At 38.6% G+C, this 21,730-nt stretch overlaps 1 protein-coding gene across 1 annotated transcript; it reads left to right on the forward strand.

The window, feature by feature from the left end:
- Nucleotides 1-252: 252 nt before the first annotated feature.
- LOC140229103 (RNA-binding protein 28-like) lies at nucleotides 253-20,778 on the forward strand. The gene is made up of 16 exons (XM_072309369.1): nucleotides 253-388; nucleotides 3,412-3,460; nucleotides 4,127-4,260; nucleotides 5,449-5,645; nucleotides 8,978-9,149; nucleotides 9,725-9,814; nucleotides 10,744-10,805; nucleotides 11,307-11,587; nucleotides 12,317-12,426; nucleotides 14,802-14,857; nucleotides 15,631-15,778; nucleotides 16,364-16,584; nucleotides 18,331-18,480; nucleotides 19,251-19,325; nucleotides 19,884-20,231; nucleotides 20,465-20,778. The coding sequence occupies exons 1-16, from the start codon at nucleotides 253-255 to the stop codon at nucleotides 20,606-20,608; spliced, it is 2,373 nt and encodes a 790-aa protein (XP_072165470.1). The 3' UTR covers nucleotides 20,609-20,778.
- The last annotated feature ends 952 nt before the right edge of the window (nucleotides 20,779-21,730 follow it).

Genomic DNA, 21,730 nt, shown 5'->3' on the forward strand with positions numbered 1-21,730 from the left:
CTTCTTCTTCTTCTTCTTCTTCTTTTGGATACCTCCTTCAGTAACTTCCTATTGGTTCCCACAGATTAGTTTGAGGAAGAGTTAGTTCACATATATTTATCTTATGATTTTACTTCATTTTTACGACAGCTTATGGGCTTGTTGCAACAGGTTGAGGAACGCGAATCCAGTGATCCAGCCTATACTATCAATCGCATGCAATCGTCCGAGATTCGATTGATAATCGAAATCGATCACTAATCATCGGGCAACATGGCGACTTCCAGTGGACATGTGGGGCTAACGCTGTTTGTGAGAAATTTGCCATATTCGACCACGAAGGAGGATTTAGAAAATGTTTTCGGAGAAATTGGTCCCCTTAAAAAGTGTTTTGTCGTGACTGATAAAGGTAAGGTCATTCGTAAGCTGTGGAAATGAAAAACAACGTTTGTTTGTTTGTTATCAAGCCGTGTTCATGAAACATAGTCCCACCTACTTAGATTTTTGTTGGAAGTGTCCAGTGTTACACGTTCCGCGCTTTATTATTTAGAGTTTAGAACTAGACTCCGTAGTTCTAGATGTGCTGACTTATTCTAAGTCTACTAGATCTAGTCTTAGACTATCGTTGACTAACATGCATTTTATAGGCAAGTGCACTTAAATAAATTGTGTAAATTTAGGTCTAGATCATAGTTCTTATGTGAAGGGTTTTACTTTTTACTTATTTTGGCAGTCCTGGGTTTAATTTTGGGGGCTAAATTATTTTAAGCTTCAAACTTCAGCACAGCCCCCATAAGCTAACTATTACTCTAATCCTAAACTCTAAGTTAACCCTAGCCCTACAGGTATTAAACCCTAAAGCCACCTAAATTTAACTATATGCTAGTTTATTACTTTTAAAGTTTAAGGTATTTAGGCCTACCTTGAATTTACCTTGAAGTGCCACACCTCCATCTTCACGTAGATAGATTGCAAGTGTGGCAGGGTTCAGGGAGCTTTTTAGTCCATTAATAACCCAATTTAGACAATTTCATTTTGAAGGTGAGGAGTGTCTGTGACTGGATGACATCTTCTGGGAGTTTATTCCAGCTGTCTACCACTCGTTGGCTGTAGAAGTGTTTTCTTACGTCCAGTCTAGGACGTGTCTTTGCAAGTTTCTCGGAATGCCCTCGGGTACCTTGATATATTGTTTTCTGGAAGATGGAATTTGGGTTGATGTTATCTAACTGTGTTATGATGCGGTACGCTTGAATGAGATCGCCCCTCTTCCTTCTGACTTCCAGAGTGGTAAGGTTGAGTCTTCTGAGTCTGATTTCATAAGGTAGATCTTTTAGGTTGGGGATGAGTTTAGTGGCCCTAGCCTGCACTTTCTCCAGTGTTTTCTTGTCTTTCTCTAGGTATGGACACCAGGCCTGCATACAGTAATCCAAGTGTGGTCTTACAAGTGATTTGTAGGGTTTTAGGATAACTTCTCGACTTCTGTATTGAAAGCTTCTTTTGATCATTCCCAGGACTCTGTTTGCTTTTTTTTTTTTTTTTGCGGCTGCTGCACACTGGGTTGAGACTTTGAGGGATTGGTGTATCAGTACTCCCAGGTCTTTTTCCTCTGGTGTTACTCTTAATGTGGCATTCCCCGTGTGGTAGGTGTGACTGATGTGGGTTGTGGTACATATTACTCTTTTTTTCCCCTATTTTTAGTGGGGGGTATACCCGGGTAGGGTAAGCCTACCACTAGTATTCAGTCACTTATCACTAATCACAAGCCAGTAAGTTCTTTTTCTACTGTTGCAACACATGCAAATCACATCATTTCACATACATGTAATGCCGTATTTTACTGGCACTGTCATTCACAACAGGAAAGTCTCGTAAACCCCTCCAAAAATCCATCCAAAATCCCAAATTTTGCCATCAAAAATGCAGAATCAGTGCAACTTTTCCAAGCATGCGTGAATTAAGCCCAGTTTTAAGAGTCAGAGTCTCCTAAAAAGTGCTACAAATTTAGAATTACACCATTCTCTGGAAAAATTTTTCGCTTATCGCAAGCTCAGAGTGTGATAGTATTCTCAAAAAAGCCAAAGAAAAATAAAATCTCCATACATGCCAGTGCAGTGACTAAATGTACAGGGGTTGAATGCAAGTGCTGACTTGCCAGAATTTGGTCACCATGGGCGCCGCAACGTCCTGATGCAATTTTGCACCAACAAAGTACAACTGTATCGTGCGGCACATTTTTCAGTGGTCTTGAACGTGCATTGACATTGAACATGCATGTCACCTGACCAAATTCTGATCGTGTTGACCATATTCTTGGGGATTATCAAGGTGATATATTTTGTGATTTTGTGAAATTGTATGATGTATTTAACAAAATAAAACGAGATTTATAAAAGAAATTTGGTAAAACATACTTTGTTGTAGATATGATTTTGCATGTATTATTTTAGTTTTTTAAAAAAATGGGGGTTTTACCCTACATATGGAATGGCTGTGCTGAAGTTAGAAGCTTAAAATAATTTAGCCCTCTAAAACCCAGGATTGCCCTCATTTTGTAGTGTAAGCAAAAATGGTCGAAATATGGCCAGTATGGGCGGCTTGCTTTAAACTTTAAAGCAAGCGGTGCGTAATTCGACCATACATTGTAATGCTGTCCTTCAACCACCAGCTACACATAATCAATGTTTTTCCGCGTGCTCCAATTTTACGCATGGGAGGTCCAACCTTGGTGCAGGTTTTCTAACTTTTTAAAAGTTTATAGCAAAGTAGAATAAAACTAGAAGTCCTGATTAAGTAAAGGCTTAAAGATAAAGCTACAGTCCTGCTCTAAAAATTTTCTTCATCATTCATTTATGAAATATAAGGCAGGATTTGAATACTGTATACGCCGAATATTTCGCGAGGTTTTTATTTTCACGAATTTTGCGAGTCGGCTGCTATTCGCGAAATTAAGAACACGCAAAAATATTGACTCTAATGCCGATATGAATGTGACGTACGCGGATAATATTTCTCCGTTTAGTACAGGACTCCATGATCGCGAATTTGACCACTGGCGAAATTGTCGGGAAGTCCCGATTCGTGAAAATTTAGGCTCGCGAAATATATGGCGTATACAGTAGTAAAGACTATTTGTATTTCATCCAAACTACACATACTCAACAAAATAGTCAATTGTTTAAACTTGTAGAAATAGTTCATGCACCACTACACCAAGTACATAAAGCTTTCAGTGAAGCAGACATGCAATGGTTTAGAGTCCTTCATTGCTTTGTTCTTAAAAGTGAAGACTTGATATTGATATGATTTACAGTTTGTACACTAAATTATGATTATGACCTACTGTACAGTGTACGTAGACTGGTTTAACAACAACAACACACACACACAAAAGTCTTAACAGTTCATGAACCCGTCATTTCTCTTCCTCTAAAGGTGTGAAGGACAAATGCCGTGGATTTGGATATGTGACATTCGCACTGAAGTAAGTGTTTTCTTGTTCCTTTCTAATTTTGTAAGTGTACACTTGGTTTTGTCATGCTTACCATTGATTACATAATTGCATTAAACAGTTTTGGATGGTCATTAATTAATGCTTTCATTTCTCTGAAATCACAGGAAAGAAGGTTTTGACGTTACTCTTTTGTCATACAAATAGTGATATTTGGCAATGCAAGTTCAATATGATTTCATTCAATTACTGCAGATGCTGAATATTTTGTTACTCAAAATTTAACAACTCGCCAAAATGTCGCCCTCCAGATATCTGCGCACATAGTGTGAAAGCAATGCGAGTAAATGCAACAAGGGAAGGCAGCAGCTGCACACAAATGCCTAGCCTAAGGAGCTTGTACATGAATATATGCTGAGTACATGCTAGCAGTTTGATATTCACATTCTTTACACAGTTGTATCGCAAAATCAAGTACCCATGCTATTGTCTTCCAACTCCAGATTACCAAAAAAAAAAAAAAAAGAAGAATGCTATGCCTTCGAAATATTTGATATTTCCAATAATAAATCATCTACAGTATGTGTTACCAATTTAGAAATTAAAGTGTGTACAGTATTACAGCTTGTAGAGGGCTGATTATGGATATTTTAGATTGTCTTCACCCACTCTCTGTTTCACTGGTTCCATTGCCCGCAGGGATGATGCAGAGAAAGCCGTTAATTCCTCCAAGTCTCTACAGGGAAGGAAGCTGAAAGTTTCCTTTGCTGACAGGAAGCCCAAGAGGGATGTCCATTCTGCTGCAAAGTCAGAGGCTGGTGGCATGACAGAAGGTGAGGCTGACTGCTAACATCACAAAGTATTCTTGAATGTGTGTGTGTGTGTGTGTGAGTGTGTGTGTGTGTGTGTGTGTGTGTTGATGAAACAGCATTTATATAGCGCCATTGTGTGTGTGTGTGTGTGTGTGTGTAAGTGAGGGAGTGAGTGTGCTTTTGGAAGAAGTCACATTCACCTCTGATCTAATTTGTAACACTCGTTTAACTCTGTATGTGCCATGTTTAGACGCCAGACTCAGTTGACACTGTGCCAGGTTTGCATATTCTGTTCAAACGTACAAACCTGCCCTAACCGACTGATAAATTGCCAAATGCCACGGTACAATGAAAATGTTTCTTGTGATTCCATTCTTGACACATGTAGCTAGCATTATATGTGGTGACTGAGTATCAAGCGGTGTTCCCTACTGTATTTCGGTGTTAGTTCTGAGTTTCTGTCACTGTTTTCTGTCCGAAAGTCATGCCTTTACAATAACATGGCTAATGATCATTTGAAAGAAAAGCAATCATAGATTTGTCATGCAATTTACATCAAAACACTGCTTGGTACAGTATTTTCTCAACAACTTCTGTCATTACATGTCCAGGGTAACAAAAACCTATAAAAGTTACATAGACTTGAAAAACAAAATGTTTTTCAAAAGCATGGTTATGTTGCTGTCTCAGAATAATGTGGCACACATGGGGTTCACACAATGGCACATAAAGTGCACATACACCATAACACCATGCTTTCTTTTTCAGACGATTTTCATTGTACATTTGGTAGAATGTAATATGTGCATGAAACATACACGTTTAGCCCATAATTCATATTAATGACCTCTAATTTTGTTGTTTCTTGAGAACTTTACTACCAACAGTGCTCTTTAAATGGGATTATCTGTGTGACTGTAGCATTACTTTGTATTACTTTGATAAATGCCTGTCAACTTTGTATTTTTTATTTGCAGCGATGATGTACGGACTATGTCATGTCTAAAATCTTGAAGCGAACAATTCACAAGCGATACAGTTTGACCCATATTAGATCCTATAAATGGTGCATTTCCTAGAAGTCAGAATAAAACCTTGTGTACCCTTTTGACTGTAAGTTACTTTACATAATATGCATTTGCAATATTTACATGACATAAAATATTACATTTATCTGACAATTGTTCTATTTTCCTCTGACTTTTATAGATGATTCCTCAGCCACTAAAACAAGACAACCTGTGAAAAGGAAGAGTGAGGTTATTCAGAAGAAAGAGGATCATGCAGATTCCCAAGGAAAAGAGAAAGAAATGCAGAAGAAAAAGAAGAAAAAGAAGAAAGGGGATGTGGAAGATGAGAAGGAAAAGAGGAGATGTAGACTTATAGTGAGAAACCTCCCATTCAAGGTATGTATTGTGTGCATTTTGATGGTTAACCCTTTGTGTGCTTTGAGTATTGATTTGCACAGAAAGCCCCCATAGCAATGTACACACTGTCCAAAGTGCCTAGCACAAAAAGTTAATTCTACTGAATCTCAGATGACAGCAGCTGTGTTAGAGACATCTTTCACTAGCTGCCCTTGATAGAGGTGACCTTGATTCACCCAAAGTTTGCTCAGTATAAGAGTCTGCTGCAAGCAATAGTGTACAGTACTGTGTGTCTATACCACTTCAACCCAGATCGTAGCCCCTCCCTCGCACATGAACATATGCATGCACACACACTCGCGGTATTATACAGAATGAGTGTTTGTGAAGGGTTAATTGGACCAATTATTTTTCACATGCTAGTACTTGTAGTACCTGTTGCAATAATGTTGCCAAATTTGCTGTTACGTGCCACTGTAACACTCTACACAATACACAACACACAATATACAATAATGGTATGCCATGTTTGGTGATATTTTGATAAAATCCATTTTTTGAAAAGTGATGGTATACAATGATATTATGAAGATGCAACATTTAGTCGTATCAAATGCACAGTGCATATCTCTCAATTTCCTCCCTCCCTCAACGTCCCCTCTCCTCTCTTACTCTCATTCTCTGTTACATTCATAACTGCATATCGTCGCTGGGGTGACAAGACCTTGTATCTACAAAATGTCAAATGTTCAGGAGAGCAAAAAAACATGGCAGCCAAAGCACTATTTCAAATGGGATAGCCTTCCATTTGACATGCCATGGTGGCTTCATTTTTGGGGTAAGACAGCTAGGATTTTGACAGTACATCACTTAACTAATTATCTGACCATTAATCCAAAAAGTCATTTTCACCAAAATTTCAGATACGAGGTCTTGTCGCCCCAGCGACGATATGTGATCACCCGGCTCAATGCCCACAAAATGTGTGCCAAAATGAATTTTGACTTTCCTACATAGTTTAAAAGAGTAAGCTCTAAACTTAAAAATGGTACATGACTTTTTAGAATGGGGCCATCCTATGCCATCAAAAATATGATTGAAATGAGAGAGAGATAGGAAGTGCAGCATTATACAATAGGGATTTAAAGATTGGGGTCACTCAGGCATGCTGTGCAGGAGTATCAATTGAACATACAGTAAACCTCGCATGAGTCGAAGCTCTCGGGACTGTCAAAAATGCGTCGACTTAAGTGAACTTCGACTCTCGCGAGAGTCGATTTTTTTTTCGACTCACAGTTATGTACATGTATTATAGTACATTTGCATGCATGTGTGTGTGTGTGTGTGCGTGCGTGCGTGTGTGTGTTTGCATTCAAATTTGTCTGTTCTTGAAGATAATGTTCTTATTTTGTTCTAATTTGAACATGGAATTTGTATCAATACTAGTAGTCTAGTTCTGAGAATGTCTGCGCTAATGTGGCAATGTGCATATGCATGCTAATGTGGCAATGTGCATGTGCTATGTCTATGGTGCAACATAGGTAGCCATCTCCGTCAACCTACCCTGAGACAAACACTCTCCCAGGCCCATCCCACCTCCATTGAACAAAACTATACAGCCAGCCGGGCACGCACAAACAAGCTCCGCCCACTTGGCCTGTCACTGAAATATTAAAGCAGCGATTGGTTGACCAAGCATGTGCTGTGTGTATGGATAAAGTATGGATCGATGCGCTGTGTGTATACATGTATACATGTGTATGTATTCGACATGCGTGCGGAGCGGTACGGCGAGTGTGCATGCTTACATGCAGCAGGTCAGGGGACGGGTTCTGCGACATGCCGATTTTTTTGTTCTCGAAAATGTAATGAGAATGCCAGACAAATCTTCTTCGGCTCAAGTGATGTAAATTACGTGTGTTTTGTACAAAAGGGACTGAAGGTTTTACTTCGACACAGCCGAAATTCGACTCTCGTACTTCGGCTTATCCAAATATTTCTTAGAGTAAATACATAGGGAAAAATGGGGACTTTTCATTTTGCTTCGAGTTAAGTGATTTTCGACTCACTCGACGTCGACTTATCCGAGGTTTACTGTATTTTTATGCCTCCGCCAACGAAGTGGCCGGAGGCATTATGTTTTCGGGTCGTCCGTCCGTCCGTCCGTCCGTACGTCCGTACGTCCGTCCCGTTTTGTTTTTGTCGATATCTCAAGAACCGTGAGGTGGTTTTGCATCAAACTTGGTATGGAGGTATATCCTGGGGGATGATACTTTGTTTGGATTTTAGGGTCACAGGGTCAAAGGTCAAAGGTCACAGGTTATTTTGTGAAAAAAAGGTTGAAATTTCATGTTTTTCTTCATATCTCGCAAATAGTTCAAGGTATCTTCATGGAACTTAGTATATATGCATGTACCGATGGGCAGTGATTATCTAGGGAAGTTGGGGGTCATGGGTCAAAGGTCAAGGTCAACTCCTCAAAATATCACTGCTTTCCTTATATATATGCAATTCCTGAAGGATTTTTTTTTTAACTTGATGTATGCATGTATTACCCAATATATATTCTGTGGGAAGTTTCTTGCCAAAAGGTCAAAGGTCAAGTGAAAGTACTAAATTGCACTTCTTCCTCCATATCTCAAAAGTAACTTGAGGTATTATCATGAAACTTACATATTTATGCATGTTCTACCTAACAGTGATTCTCTTTGGAACTGTGAGGTCAAAGGTCAAAGGCCAGGTTTAGACAATACTATTTTACCATTTGATACTGAAATTATACTTTTTTCTCAATACCTTGAAAATTACTCAATGCATAAACTTAAAAGGGTCAAAAGTCAAGTAAAAATCATCAGTTCCCCCAAATACCAGCACTCTGACGTTTTAATCATTCATCAAATTGAACCTAGTTCTAGGAAAGTGAACATTCAGCACATTTGTGGCAAACCTGTCATTTTAATATTTTGCCAATTGTGTGAAACTTTCATCACACATTGTCAAGACATTGTACTATAGACCTATTAGGAGAAGCATGCATTATGGCGGAGGCATACACCAGTCGCCGTAGCGACATTTCTAGTCTTTTCTCTGGTGAAAGCAGCACCCGCCCGAAAAATTATAGTTCCATTTTGTTTTAAGCTGCCAAATTTTGACAGTAGGTAGAGAAAAGCTTTTAGGACTTGGATTACATTTCTCCATTCCAAGCTGATGTATTTGATAGATTCTAGAATTTCACCCCAGATTACATATTTTGGTCCATTGCAGAGAATCCTAATCTGCGACTTTCGTGGGTTTTGAGCTGGGGGTTACATTTTTTTTTCCCCCGTTAACCATGGAGATCACTTGTGTTGTCATTGATTGATTCTCTCCAGTGCTCAGAGGAAGTTCTGAAGTCTGCCTTTGAGTCATTTGGGCAGGTGAACGAGGTTCTGCTGCCAGTCAAAGGCAACTCGTCCAAAAAGCTCGGCTTCGGCTTCGTGCAGTTCCAGTCACTCAAGAATGCTGCCAAAGCCGTGAAGCACATGAATGGCAAAGAAATAATGGGTAAGATGGTTAGGATGTGTGCATCATAATATTCTCAAATTTATGGGGCTCCTGATCTTGAGGCTCAAACTCTTGAATAGCTGCACGTACATGGACCATTACAATACCGCAGTATTAAAGTACAAGAATATCTTTGAGTGCAACATGTGTATGGTTCATTTAGAGACATGCCATCAAAGGAGTGCCAGATTTGAAGACTGTAGTGTCCAATATTGCAATTTAAGTCTCATCATATAAACAAAAAAATTAAAGTCTATTCTGCAAACTGCATGTATACAACATATTACTGTTGATTTGAACCTCATTGACACTTTGCATGTTGTACTTTATAAAGCTGGTTGCAGATAAGAGATATACTCTTCACAGTATAATCTAAATTATTCAGAATATAATGCAGGAAATTTGCCTTGCGACTTTATACTACAGCTAATTTAAAATGATTTGTATCATTTGCAGTACACAGATGTTAACTTGAAGTTTTAATGATAAATGCATTCGTATGATACTAAGCTTATTGCATACTACCAGAGAGGTACTGTTACTACTGCCTTATTTTCTCTATATGAATTGTGCAGGTCGCACAGTGGCTGTTGATTGGACACTACCAAGAGAGGATTACCTCAAAGCAATGCAGGAAGCAAAAGTGCATGGGTCCAACACACAAGGTAGGCCTATGTGAACTACTATGCTATGGTGGTCAATCAATTCAAAGAATAATGAAGCAAGAAATATTCACAGCATGAAATTTTCGCCAATTGGAGCAGATGGCCTCTTTTGCAGCATGGAATTTTCACGAATTGCCATTGGCATCCAGTGCATATAGTGAAGATGGGGACTTTCGCATGCATTTTAATTTTGCAAATCTTGGCTTTTTGGTCCCCCCTTAAGATCTTGGTCGTGGATCGCGCGATCGTCATGAAAATTTGCACTGAGGTAGAGGCCAATGTAATCTACAAGTCTGTATAGTTAGATTTTTCAAATTTTAATTATGTATTTTATATTAATTAATTTATGCTAATTTATGCAAAATATTTTTTTTTTTTTTGCCTATAAATCAAAAAATAAAGCTCCAAGACTTCTAATTTTTGGTGAACATATTCTTTTCAATATCCTCAACAATAATATTGAAGCGAAAATTCGGCTTCATAATTATTTCTTATGTATTTTATTGTTTATTGAATTCCTTATGTATTTCTTTGTTTTTTTACTTGTCGCAGAACTTTTTTAAAGCATAATCAGGCTAAAATAATTCATTATCAGCCATTGAAAGTAAAAATATTTGTTTTTATAAGAATTAATTGCAAAAACACAATTTACATTGGATTTGTACACAAAATCACATTTTTAAGGAATTTTTGGGTCGACAAATTTTTTTCAAAGGGGCGTGGCTTCCAAATGGTATGCCCGGGAGCGACAAATTTGGTCTCAAAAGTTGCGCGATACTTGAAAGAAAAAAGTCATAAAATATCGCGGCGAGAGCATCACACGTTACAGAATAATCACGCGAAACGTCCAGGGGGGGTTAACCATGGTTGTTTAATCACTTGGTGTATTTATGATAGTATTCTCATTTTTCCCCCCTTGTCTTGGAAAGATGATGAACAAGATGATAACCAGGAAGACGAAGAAATGAAGGAGGAAACAGATGAAGATATGGTGTGTACATTTCTAAAGGATTATGTCTTATCTTCTGTTGTGTGAAAATTTTTGAAGGTTTTTGCTGAGGTTTTGCAGGGATGTTTATTGTCAGTATACAAGAATGCATATATATCTAAATATGAAGATTAATAGTGCCTGTTTGTAACCTAGCAAATTTTCAGGATTTTGCACAAGGCCAGTTGGCAATAGTATTTTATTGCAGCTCTTGATCTATTTGAACTGTGAAAGCATGCTCTTCAGTTTATTTTGTTTTCTAAAACTTTAAGTATTGTTTTAGCTCAGAGAGCAAGTTAGCAAGGAAATTTCTTGCTTCAGTGTTTGGGTCTGGCACCATTAGAAATGAAATGCTTTAAAGTGAACCTCTTACGAAGTAATGATGCAATGTTTTGCAGGAACTTTCTTGTATTGAGTGCTCATCTGTGCTTGGTAATGCACTGATACACTGACAATTGCCTTTGTTTGTTTGTTTATTCTCTCTCTTTCATCTCTATCCTGAAGTCGCATAGTGATGATGAAGGGGACGGAAGTGCAGATGATAGTGACATGGGAGATGAAGATGACGAGGAGGAGGAGGAGGAAGAGGATAATGCTGAGGAGGAGGAGGAGGAGGAGACAAATGATGAAGAGGAAGAAGAGGAAAGTGAGAGCTATGAGGAAGATGACGACGAGGAAAATGAAGAGGGTCACGATGATGGAATGTCACTTGGTAAAAGACCACACAAGACTAAAGAGAAGCAGCAACCTGAGGACATACAGGAAGGAAAAACACTCTTTATCAGGTTAGACACCCACAAAAATTTCTATTTAAATTCCAATGGCATTTATTTATGAGGGGAGATAGAAACCACCTTGGTTCCATCAAAGCTATTGGTATGTATTGACTGTAAAATTGTATTGTTAATCTCAATTTTCAAAACTGTGATATTTCATGCATTATGCAACGTGTAGGATGTAGGTCAGCAAAATAATGCAAACTTCTGAAGATTGAATGCACCTCATAATTACCTACAAAAATTTGAATATATTGGTTGATAGATGTATATACTTTGCATACCTACCAAATACCCATATTCTTTTGAGGAAAGAAAGCTTTGCATGAGTTTTCTTTCTTGTTTTTTTTATGAATACATGTCAATAGTGATATCTTACTATAGGAGGTGAGTGAAAATTCCTAGTTTTATTATATCTTTTATCACTATTCAGTGAATTTCAGAGTGGACAGTACTATTATTTACAAATATTATCAGTCACGGAAATTTGTGTGAGAACACAAATGTTGATATTTTCAAGCTGCAATTTTTCAAACACTTGTCTCAAAATATAGGAGGAGGCACATATCACCTTGTAATAGGAGTCACTACTTTTTCTTTCTTTCTTTTTTTGCGAGCAAAAAGAATATGGGAGTATAGTTATGTCCACTCAAAACGACCACATATATTTATGTGCATAGCCCTCGTTCTAAAGTGCTGCATATCAAGAGTGGATATATTTGGTTTCTCTTGCTGTAGGAATGTTCCCTATGACTGCATGGATGAGGATGTGACAGAAGTCTTCTCCCCCTTTGGTGACATCGAGTTCTGTCGGGTTGTACTCGATCAGATGACGGAACACTCTCGAGGTACATATGAATTGATTGTAGTTGATTTGTGGTTATGTGACCACTGAAGACACCAGTGAATGCTTGTAAGCAAGCAGTCATGGGACCGGAAGGTACAAGTCCCTTTTAGAGAGGAAATATAACAATTTTTTTTCTTCTAAATTTCATGACATACATGAAAAATTGTGAGGGTATGACATCATCACCTTGCTTATTTGGATATTTATAAGGACTGGTTAAGAAACGTTTTCAAAAAACAAAATGTGAATTGTCAAAATGTCATATTTTCTTCTCATATAATTTCTTCTCCGATTTTTTTCATTTTTGCATCATTCTGTAGGGAGTTTTTTTTTTCCTCTGTCATTTGAAGTTTATTTATTTTTGGGGTGGATTTCCTCTTTTGAGATCTCAGGGCAATGAGGATGAATGCCTTGAAGGGCCCTGAAAACTGCTCTCGCTAGGGGACTTGGACCAGGGACCTCATGATTGACTGTCAGTGGTGTTGTCCATTGAACCACAGCTGATGATCAGATGAAACTCATTTTAATGGGGAATGTCACTATGTGGATGCAGCCATGACTGCTACTACAGATACTACTACCGCCACTGTTGTAACCACAAGTACTACATGGACTACAACCTTTTCTCTGTTTACCTCTTCAACGCTGAAACATAATTGCTACTGACACTTAAACCATAGCCATCATGGATCACTTTAATGATCAGTATAACAATACTGCAATGATGAAGGAGTTGTAATCTTTGATGATGACACCGATAACAGGCGCGGTGGAGCACCCCAATTTGCATCTCATTATCGCCCCGTTCTATTTGAATTTCCAACGGGCATCCACGGCTGCCCGAAACTGTGTGCATGAAAAAGTCAAATCTTTACCTTCTCCTTGTGCCGCTATGCGTGCCGCTAGTAAACTCAAACTTCCAACACTATCTAAGTTTTTAAAAACCTTCCTTTTGATGAAAAAATTATGAAATTTGCTGCACTAGAACTTGAGATATTAAAGCGTTTTGAAAATCTCCTCTCGCAAAACATGCTCTCTGTTTTTTTCCGACTGGACTATGGCCGGGCTCCAATGTGTCCGAAATTGGCAACATAAGTTCATCAGGCCTCAATCCATATATGGTGAAAGTTTTCACTTGGTTCCACCTGTACTTTTTGAGAAATCAACTTGTTTCTACAGGGTTTGGAATAGAAAATTGTAGTCAGCGAAACAATTGAAAATGACGTCGTTTCTTTTCCCGTAATATTGGGCATGCGTGGTACGTGAGATTCAGGATTTCGTGCTCATTGTTGGTTTGCATGTGACGCAGTCAATTTTGCTGAGTGTCGCACGGCGGTGACTGCTGAGCTGCTGCCGCGCACACTGCATGCAGCAATGCGTTGTGTGGTGTGCTGTGACATGCAACGCTACAGTGACGTGATTATATATACATGGGACCGACCTGTACGCTTTGCGTTCGTGTCATTTTTGACATCACCTTCTGGTTTTTTCCGACACAACCATGGCCGGGAATATTACGGTATGAAATTTAAAATGCAAGCAGATAAATAAATTTCGGTGTAATGGCGCTTTGGTTCCGCAATCACACTTCGTGAATTTTAGGATGATTTTTGAGGCATATTTTTGGTAATTTTGCTCGCCAGGTTTTCGCTAGAATTTCACATATTATCATTGTCATATTCTTTAATATGTTATATGTGCATATTCGGACATGTTTTCAAATTCAAATTAACTCAATTTTAATCCGAAAATAGGTTTCCTTAAATTGTTATTAGCTTGAGAAGTTGTTTACTTTTTCTCAACTACGCGAGTACATGTTGTTTACTTTATGCAAATGAGGCTCGGCTGCCGATGGATTTCTGCGAGATAATTGGGGTGCTCCACCGTGCCTGATAATATATCAGGAAATTTGCATATTACATAGACATTGCATGCATATATTTTGATGTTGTACATATTATATTTAGGAATGCTTTACTCTGCAAAGTCTATCATGATCACAATTGTTAACATGTATCCTGTTGCACTGTTTCTTTAGAACATATTTTGTCCCTCCAAATATACCTGTAAAATTAGCCGTCCTGGTCAGGTATCACACTGTGCCTTAGTCCAACTGCAAGGCCATAGTGGCATAAACGATGAATTTGGAGGATTATGTAATCTCTGTCCAGACACAATTAAGTTAGAAAACACTCCAACGGACGTGTTAATTGGCAAACAAAATGCCGTAATGCCTGAGGTCATTAGTCCCATGAGGACATTTTTTTGGTAGCATACTTACTGCAACAGAAATCATGAGCATTGTGATTTGCATAATACAGATTTGCAGCGATGAGATATCTCCCCTCCCCCCCCCCCCCCCCATTATACTTCCAGGAACAGCATTTGTGAAGTTCAAGAGGAAAGAAGATGCTGAGAAGTGTCTCCAAGAGGTAAATCTGATCATTTATGTGGATGCAATGATATTTGCAAAATGTTACTTGTGCAAATTAAATTGCAGATAAGCACCTTATTCAATGTGGCCGTATTTAAAGAGTAGAAGCAGGAGCACAGTATGATAAAAGTTTCATCAAAATCAGACATGAAATAGGAAAGCAATGAATTCTTATGATTCACATTTGTTTACCAAATACGTGCAATTTTGAAGAGGTTATAGTGTCATCACCCCACACTCTTCCATTAGTCTTTATTGAAAGAATATACACTTGTACAATGCACGTCTATCAATTAAACCAACATGAATATGGTGTGAAATTACACTTTGATTTGACGAGCAGGCATAGTAAGGTTATTGCAAAACTGTTTATCCTAAGTAGAATTAAATGTTAGTGGAAAATAAATCAGAACAACTGTTTGGTACGAATGTTGATGTCGGAGTCATGACTGACTTTGATATCAATTGCCACAATGAAATAATTGGCAGAACTGGTGCACTTTGATTGTACCTTTAGTAATACTGATCAAAATGATTTAAGGCATGCAAGGCTTCACCTCTTTCAGATAGCCTTTCTTTTCTTCCATGGCTCAAATATTGCTCAGATAGGAATGCTATATTTTCACAATGAGCAAAGAAGAAAAGAATGCTTCTCATAAGCTCGCCAACCACCTGACAAGGGATCGTAAGAGATGGTTTGCCTGCTACTATGCCTGTTGTAAATCTTGATATCGAGAGTATCTCTTATCCATGAACTCTGCTTTATATCAGGGCACCGCTCTGACCTTGCGAGGGCGTCTGCTGGCGGTGAGTCCAGCCATCAGTCGAGCAGAAGCCGTCCGGCTCAGGATGGCGGAGAAGGAGAAGGCCAAGGAAGAGCAGAAGGACAGGCGGAATCTCCACCTGCTCAGGGAGGGCAGTAAGTGTGTCTCTACCCTGTCTCTTGGGCATTTGTAGTTTGATACCATTTCCCCATTATCTGTAGTAAGGTAGAGTTTATCGCAATGTCTTTGAAGACCTTTCTCCTGTTCCCTAGTTTATGCATGTTTGCTTTTCACTTTGTGAGATTATCATGATGCTTCAATCAGTGTGAAACAAAAATTTGATGTTCAGCAATTTTAAAAGCTCTTACACATGCATGGCCCTCTTTAAAGTGTTTTCTTGTACTCCTGCATTAGTTTGTTTCCGTAAGATTCTTGTTGAGGGTAGACTGATCAGAAAATATGGTAAAGCCACTAACAAATGGATAGTTTAATGAATATGACATCCTGTATGAGAAACATTTTCATTTACATGATGCATATAAGAGTGATTCATGTATTTATTCGGTGTCTTCTGTTTTATTAGTTTGTTGTTGTTTTTTTTATTTAATACAACTTTCCTGTAATAGAATCAAAGGAGAGATGCTTTTTATGAGGAATGATTTCTTGTTGTTCTTTTATTATGAGGACCACATAGTCCTGGCATGCAGTTAATGTGGATCATTACCATCTTCCCCATGCAGTGATTCGGCCGGGAACCAAGGCTGCCGAGGGCCTCCCCGAAGTCTACCTCAACAAGAGGCTCAAGGTGGAGGAGATGAAGCGGGACAAGCTACGCAACCTCAACATCTTCGTCTCGCCAACACGCCTGGCGATCCACAACCTGCCCAAGTCTGTGGATGACAAGCGTCTCAGGGAGCTAGCCAAGGATGCTGCCGGAGACAAGAGGTCAAAGGTCATTGAGGTATGTTGTACCAGTGATATGTGCCTCTATGAAAGATTGATTTAGAATAATCAATCGCATGACAATCATATGTGGCCTTGCATCACAAAACCACAACAAAAAACCCCCCAAAACCCCACCAGACTTATTATCTATGTATAGCTCAATACAAATGGACTTTTGTAATCTATCTAAATAATGTAAAGATAGTTCACGCCTTGGAAAAGTGTTTACTGAGAAAAGAGGCTTTGAAGTTCAGGGTCTACTCAAGTGCTTAATCTTACCAAGCTGTGCTCTATGCATAAATTGAACAGAAAACAGGATGTAAAACTCCAGGGCAACCACAATGAAGGGGTTATTAAACGAAGTTGACATTTTGCTTTAATACTTAATACTCTTGAAGCCCATTCTATTAATGACTAATATTCCTGTATAAAGCAGTTGCATTATCTCTTCAAAAGTTATTAGACTTGAAAGTGAAGAGTGTGTAAGGGTTTGTAAGGAATGAAAAGGGGCCTCTACAAAGACATTATACCTAATAACACTATCCTACAAAAGTATAACAGAAAAGCTGCTAAAAAACAACAAAAAAACATGATTTCCGACTTGTTTTATGATCCCAAACTTTAGAATTACAAATTTGTAGGTAGAAGAGAATTACTCTTTCAGGTGACATAAAAAACTCAAGATTGACTAGGTTGACCCATTTCACCTATTTTGAGTCCTCGTGTAAAATCTTGGCATAACACTTTGTATTGGTCTTGTGATGCAAAGTCAGATATGGTGCAGCACAATACTCGTGAAAGAAGTACTGGAAAGTCGTGACTGATTAATCTTTATTAGTTGTGTCAATAGTGTCTTGGATATGTTAAAATTTAATGAGCATTTGACATTCTGGATATCGTCAAATTGTGTTTCGAATAGGTAACCCTTCAGCTCTCTAAGATCAAGCTCTTGGAAAGTATTAGAAAGCTATAAAAGGTTTCTTTACTGAAACATTAGAATTTCATTCTATCTCACACTCAAACAGAAAATCTTAAAAATTATGATTCAAACATGTAAGTCTTCAGTTCCCAAGGCTTGTTTCCACTAACAACTGAAATAATCTTGGAAAGCAGGAACATTCTTTACAAATTTCCTTAATTGAAATATCAGTGAAATTTTATGAAAAGAGTGCAATGCTACATCAGTATAGGAAGTGTACGAGTTAATATATGGTGAAAATTTAAAGAAGAGGGTTCTAATCATACTTGAATTAGTTTAATTTATATGGAGATTGATGTTTATCAAAACCCCAAACATCACCAATTGTACAGCTTGTGGAATGTAGGAGTCCATTATCACACTGTGCTCATGATTATCCATAGTTGTTTGACAAGCCATTGAGAGAGAGAGAGAGAGAGAGAGAGAGAGAGAGAGAGAGAGAGAGTTTCTCCATAGCTAAATTGAATTCAAGTTCATATATGTCTCACAGAGGTAGAATGCGACATAGAATGCCAACTCTGATGTTACGTGTCAGCGGTTAAGTTTTGCAAAAACAACAATTAAATTGATTGTTTTCTTGAGCAGGAACCTCCTCAAACTATTTTTGGCAATCATCATCATCGCACTTTTCTGCAGTTCATTATTCTCCAACAAATGTAATTTCAATCAATTTTAATTGCACTGATATTTTCCACTTTTACAGTGATATTAGAGTGATAATATTGCTCTGTTTTATTCTTCATTCCCACTCCTCTCCTGCCTGTCTGCCTGCCAACACTTTAGGCCAGGATAATGCGAGACAGGAATCAACCCAATGCCAAGGGGGTCTGCAAGTCGCTCGGCTTTGCCTTTGTAGAGTTCACAGAACACCAGCATGCCTTAGCAGCACTTCACCATCTCAACAACAACCAAGATTTGTTTGGCCCAGCAAAGGTAAAAACAGTTGGCATCTACTTCACAAGCATTGATACAATACACAAGATTTTTGCATTCTATGCAATGCACGAAATAGTGCTCTTATGTCCTTTTTAGTAAAGAGAATATAAGTGTGGATAGCACATTTAGGAGTATTAGTTCTCATATTGGAAGAGATTGTGTACCATGCTTACTATGTCATAGTAAAAGAAAAGCACACGAGTAGAAGACAGAATTTCTCCTCTGACTCCAGAGTTGTCAAAGTAATAGCAATATTGCCAGAAGTCCAAAATCTGCCTTGATTCTTCAGGAGGTAATGCAGTACATGTATGTGCTGAATCATTGGGATTCACCATAGACTGCAGGGATATTTGCCATTGGCCAAGACCAAAGCATTGATACATCTCTTCATTACACTCTTATGGTTTTGAATTTATTACATTTTCTTTCAGAGAGAAATTAAAAAAATGATGATTTTGATGTAGGTAAATGTGTATGCAAAGTAATGTCATTGTACACAGCAATCCTTCTGAAGAGAACATTATTTTTGTTTGTTTGTTTTATTATACTTTTTGTAAGTTCGCGCTACCTAGATGAGACTCCCTGGTGCCCAAGGTACTTAGCGTATTATTTCAATTATTTTCTCAGTAGTACTAGAGACAGCCATCCATATCTTACCCAGCTACCACCACCAAAAGAAAAAGCAAAGATTTAATTTCAAACTTTTTTGTATCGTAAAATAAAGGACAGCTTAAAATAATTTTGTCTGATATTTGTCTTTGTTTTAGCGACCCATCGTGGGATTTTCCCTGGAAAACAAGCGAGCACTTGAGATCAAACAGAGGAGAAAAGAGAAGGCAATGGTAAGCATGTGAAGAAGAAAAAAACTTTTAAAATGAACAAAGAAGCTCAATAAAGTGCACTGTCTGTGTCGTGTCTTAATTGTCTTCAGTGGACATTTTTACATTTTGAATACATTTACATACATTTTGATATGATTATTCTGTGTGTATTATTTTAAATGCCTGCACCATGTCAGCCAGATATACGTTAAAGATTTGCTGTACCTTCTTGTGTTACTTTACTCTTGTTGATAGTTGTGTTATTTGTTGTCACTATGGTAACATTTCACTTTTAGAGCAATAATTTCTAGATTTTATCAATTCGTAGCATATTTTCCTGTGTTGTTGTGAAAGCCTTTTTCTTTAGAGACAAGCTAAATTTTGTCTTGACTGGTTGATTTTACACATATTCTTTACTGTATTTTCCAGCAAACTGAACCTAAAATTGATATGTTATGACAAGAAAGAAAACAAACTTGCTTCAAAACTGTTGGAGTTGTGAGACCATTATAAAAATGATTATCAGCGCTTGGACTAGTAAGTTTGCAGTCATACTTGTTGCTTTCCCCCCCACCCCAGATGAAGCAAGATGTCCTGTCAGAGAGGGGTAAGCAGGAGGACACGCCCCAGCCACGGAGGCCGTACTCACAGCAGAGGATACTGAGCCAGCAGAAGGCCAGCCAAGAGGCGCCCGCCCCAGCCAACGAGGCCATGGTCATGCCCGCCGGCGGCAGGAAGAAGGCACTTCCACGCCACTTTGGGGCCAAGAACCGCTGGCGGGACCGGGGTCGGGTGGCGGAGGAGAAGAGGAAGAGCCGGATGGAGAAGAGGAAGTCCCTCCAGCGACAGGTGTGGAGCAGCATGAAGGATCCCGTGCCGGCAGGAGCGCTGGGCGTGTCCAAGAAGGAGCTCAGGAAGGAAAGACGAGTAAGAGGAACTCTTCTTAACTCTTTATGTGCAATGATGTGAACCCCGTGTGTGCCACATTATTTTGAGACAGCTGTGTATTCATGCTTTGGGAAAACATTCTGCTTTTCAAATCTATGTAACTTTTCTAGAGTTTTTGTTACCCTGGACATGTAATTAGCCAAGTTGTAGAGAAAATCAATGCCAAGCTTTGCACCTACTACTTTTTCTTTGTTTTCATTTGCATTTTGCAGAAGAATCAGAGCAAGAAGAAGCATGGGCGGGATGTGAAAGAGGAAAAACAGTTCAATGCCATGGTCAGCAAGTACAAGAAGAAGTTGATGGGTACAAACACTGGGATGGCCGGTCAGAGGGGATCATCCAAATGGTTTGACTGATGATGCTGCACAGGCGTATCACCGAATGAGGCAGGAACCCAGTCCTCTAGGGCTAGGCTCTGCCCGGAGGTTTTGGGGAGAGATTTAGAGCTGTCTTTGACCGGTAGAGAGCAGGAGGGTGGTTTTGACCAAAGTGACCACGACTGTCAGCAATCAGCAAGTGTCGCGGACTCACAGATTCATGGTGTCTCTCAGCTGTGATAATGAGTGTGACCTGATCTAGGGAGTCAAAAGACAACAGTTCCACAAGGAAATGCATTTTCAACTTGCATCTCAAATCGGATTCCTGTCATTATTCTGTAGAGATCTCACCAAGTCAACTTACCACGTTGTCTGCAGGAATGGTTGATCTTGCAAGAAGGGACGTGGACCAATGATTTCACTCCCTATCAAGTTGAATTTGCTGGAGAAAAACACTGAAGATTCTTGCTTGTACTGGAAATGTCAGTATTTGAGCCTCGTAAAACAGAATGATATTTATGTCAAAGGAAAACCATGAAGATTCATCAGAGGTCAAAACTGGTGAAAAAACAAACAAAGAGGAAAGAGTCTTTTTCTCCAAAAATATTAAACACAAAATGCAGCACAATGTTAAATAATTTATCCTTCTAAATAATAAAATTAAATAATTTATCCTTCTATAAAATGGACTCCATTTTACGTTTTTGATGTTTTGACCATAAACCTGTCATTTTCTAACCTTACATTGGTCATTTCCATCACAGTGTCAGTGGTTGTCAAATTTGTGGAAGTCAAGAGAATGTTATTGAGAAACAAACTCTTTATTTTGGAGTGTCAGTGTAAGGTTACAATGATGTTTGGTACCATCCATAGTGATATGGAGGAATTTAATTGTAACGGGCTGCTCGGAACCACTGAAACTTCCTCGATATACTGTAAAAGTGGAAATTTTGTGCATTTTGTGCAGCCAGAAACTAGCGTGAAAATAAAAGCACGCAAAAATGTTTGCTTGACATATGTCCCAGTCGCTGATGTCTGATTCTGCGGAATTAAAAACACGCAAAACTCATCTTACCCAGCCAAGCGCAAAAAATTAGTTGCGCAAAAATATCCACTTTTACAGTACAGGACCGGCAGTTTTCTTTCGTTATACAATGTATC

This window comes from Diadema setosum, chromosome 5 (assembly GCF_964275005.1).
Source record: "Diadema setosum chromosome 5, eeDiaSeto1, whole genome shotgun sequence".
In the NCBI taxonomy this organism is placed as follows: domain Eukaryota; kingdom Metazoa; phylum Echinodermata; class Echinoidea; order Diadematoida; family Diadematidae; genus Diadema; species Diadema setosum.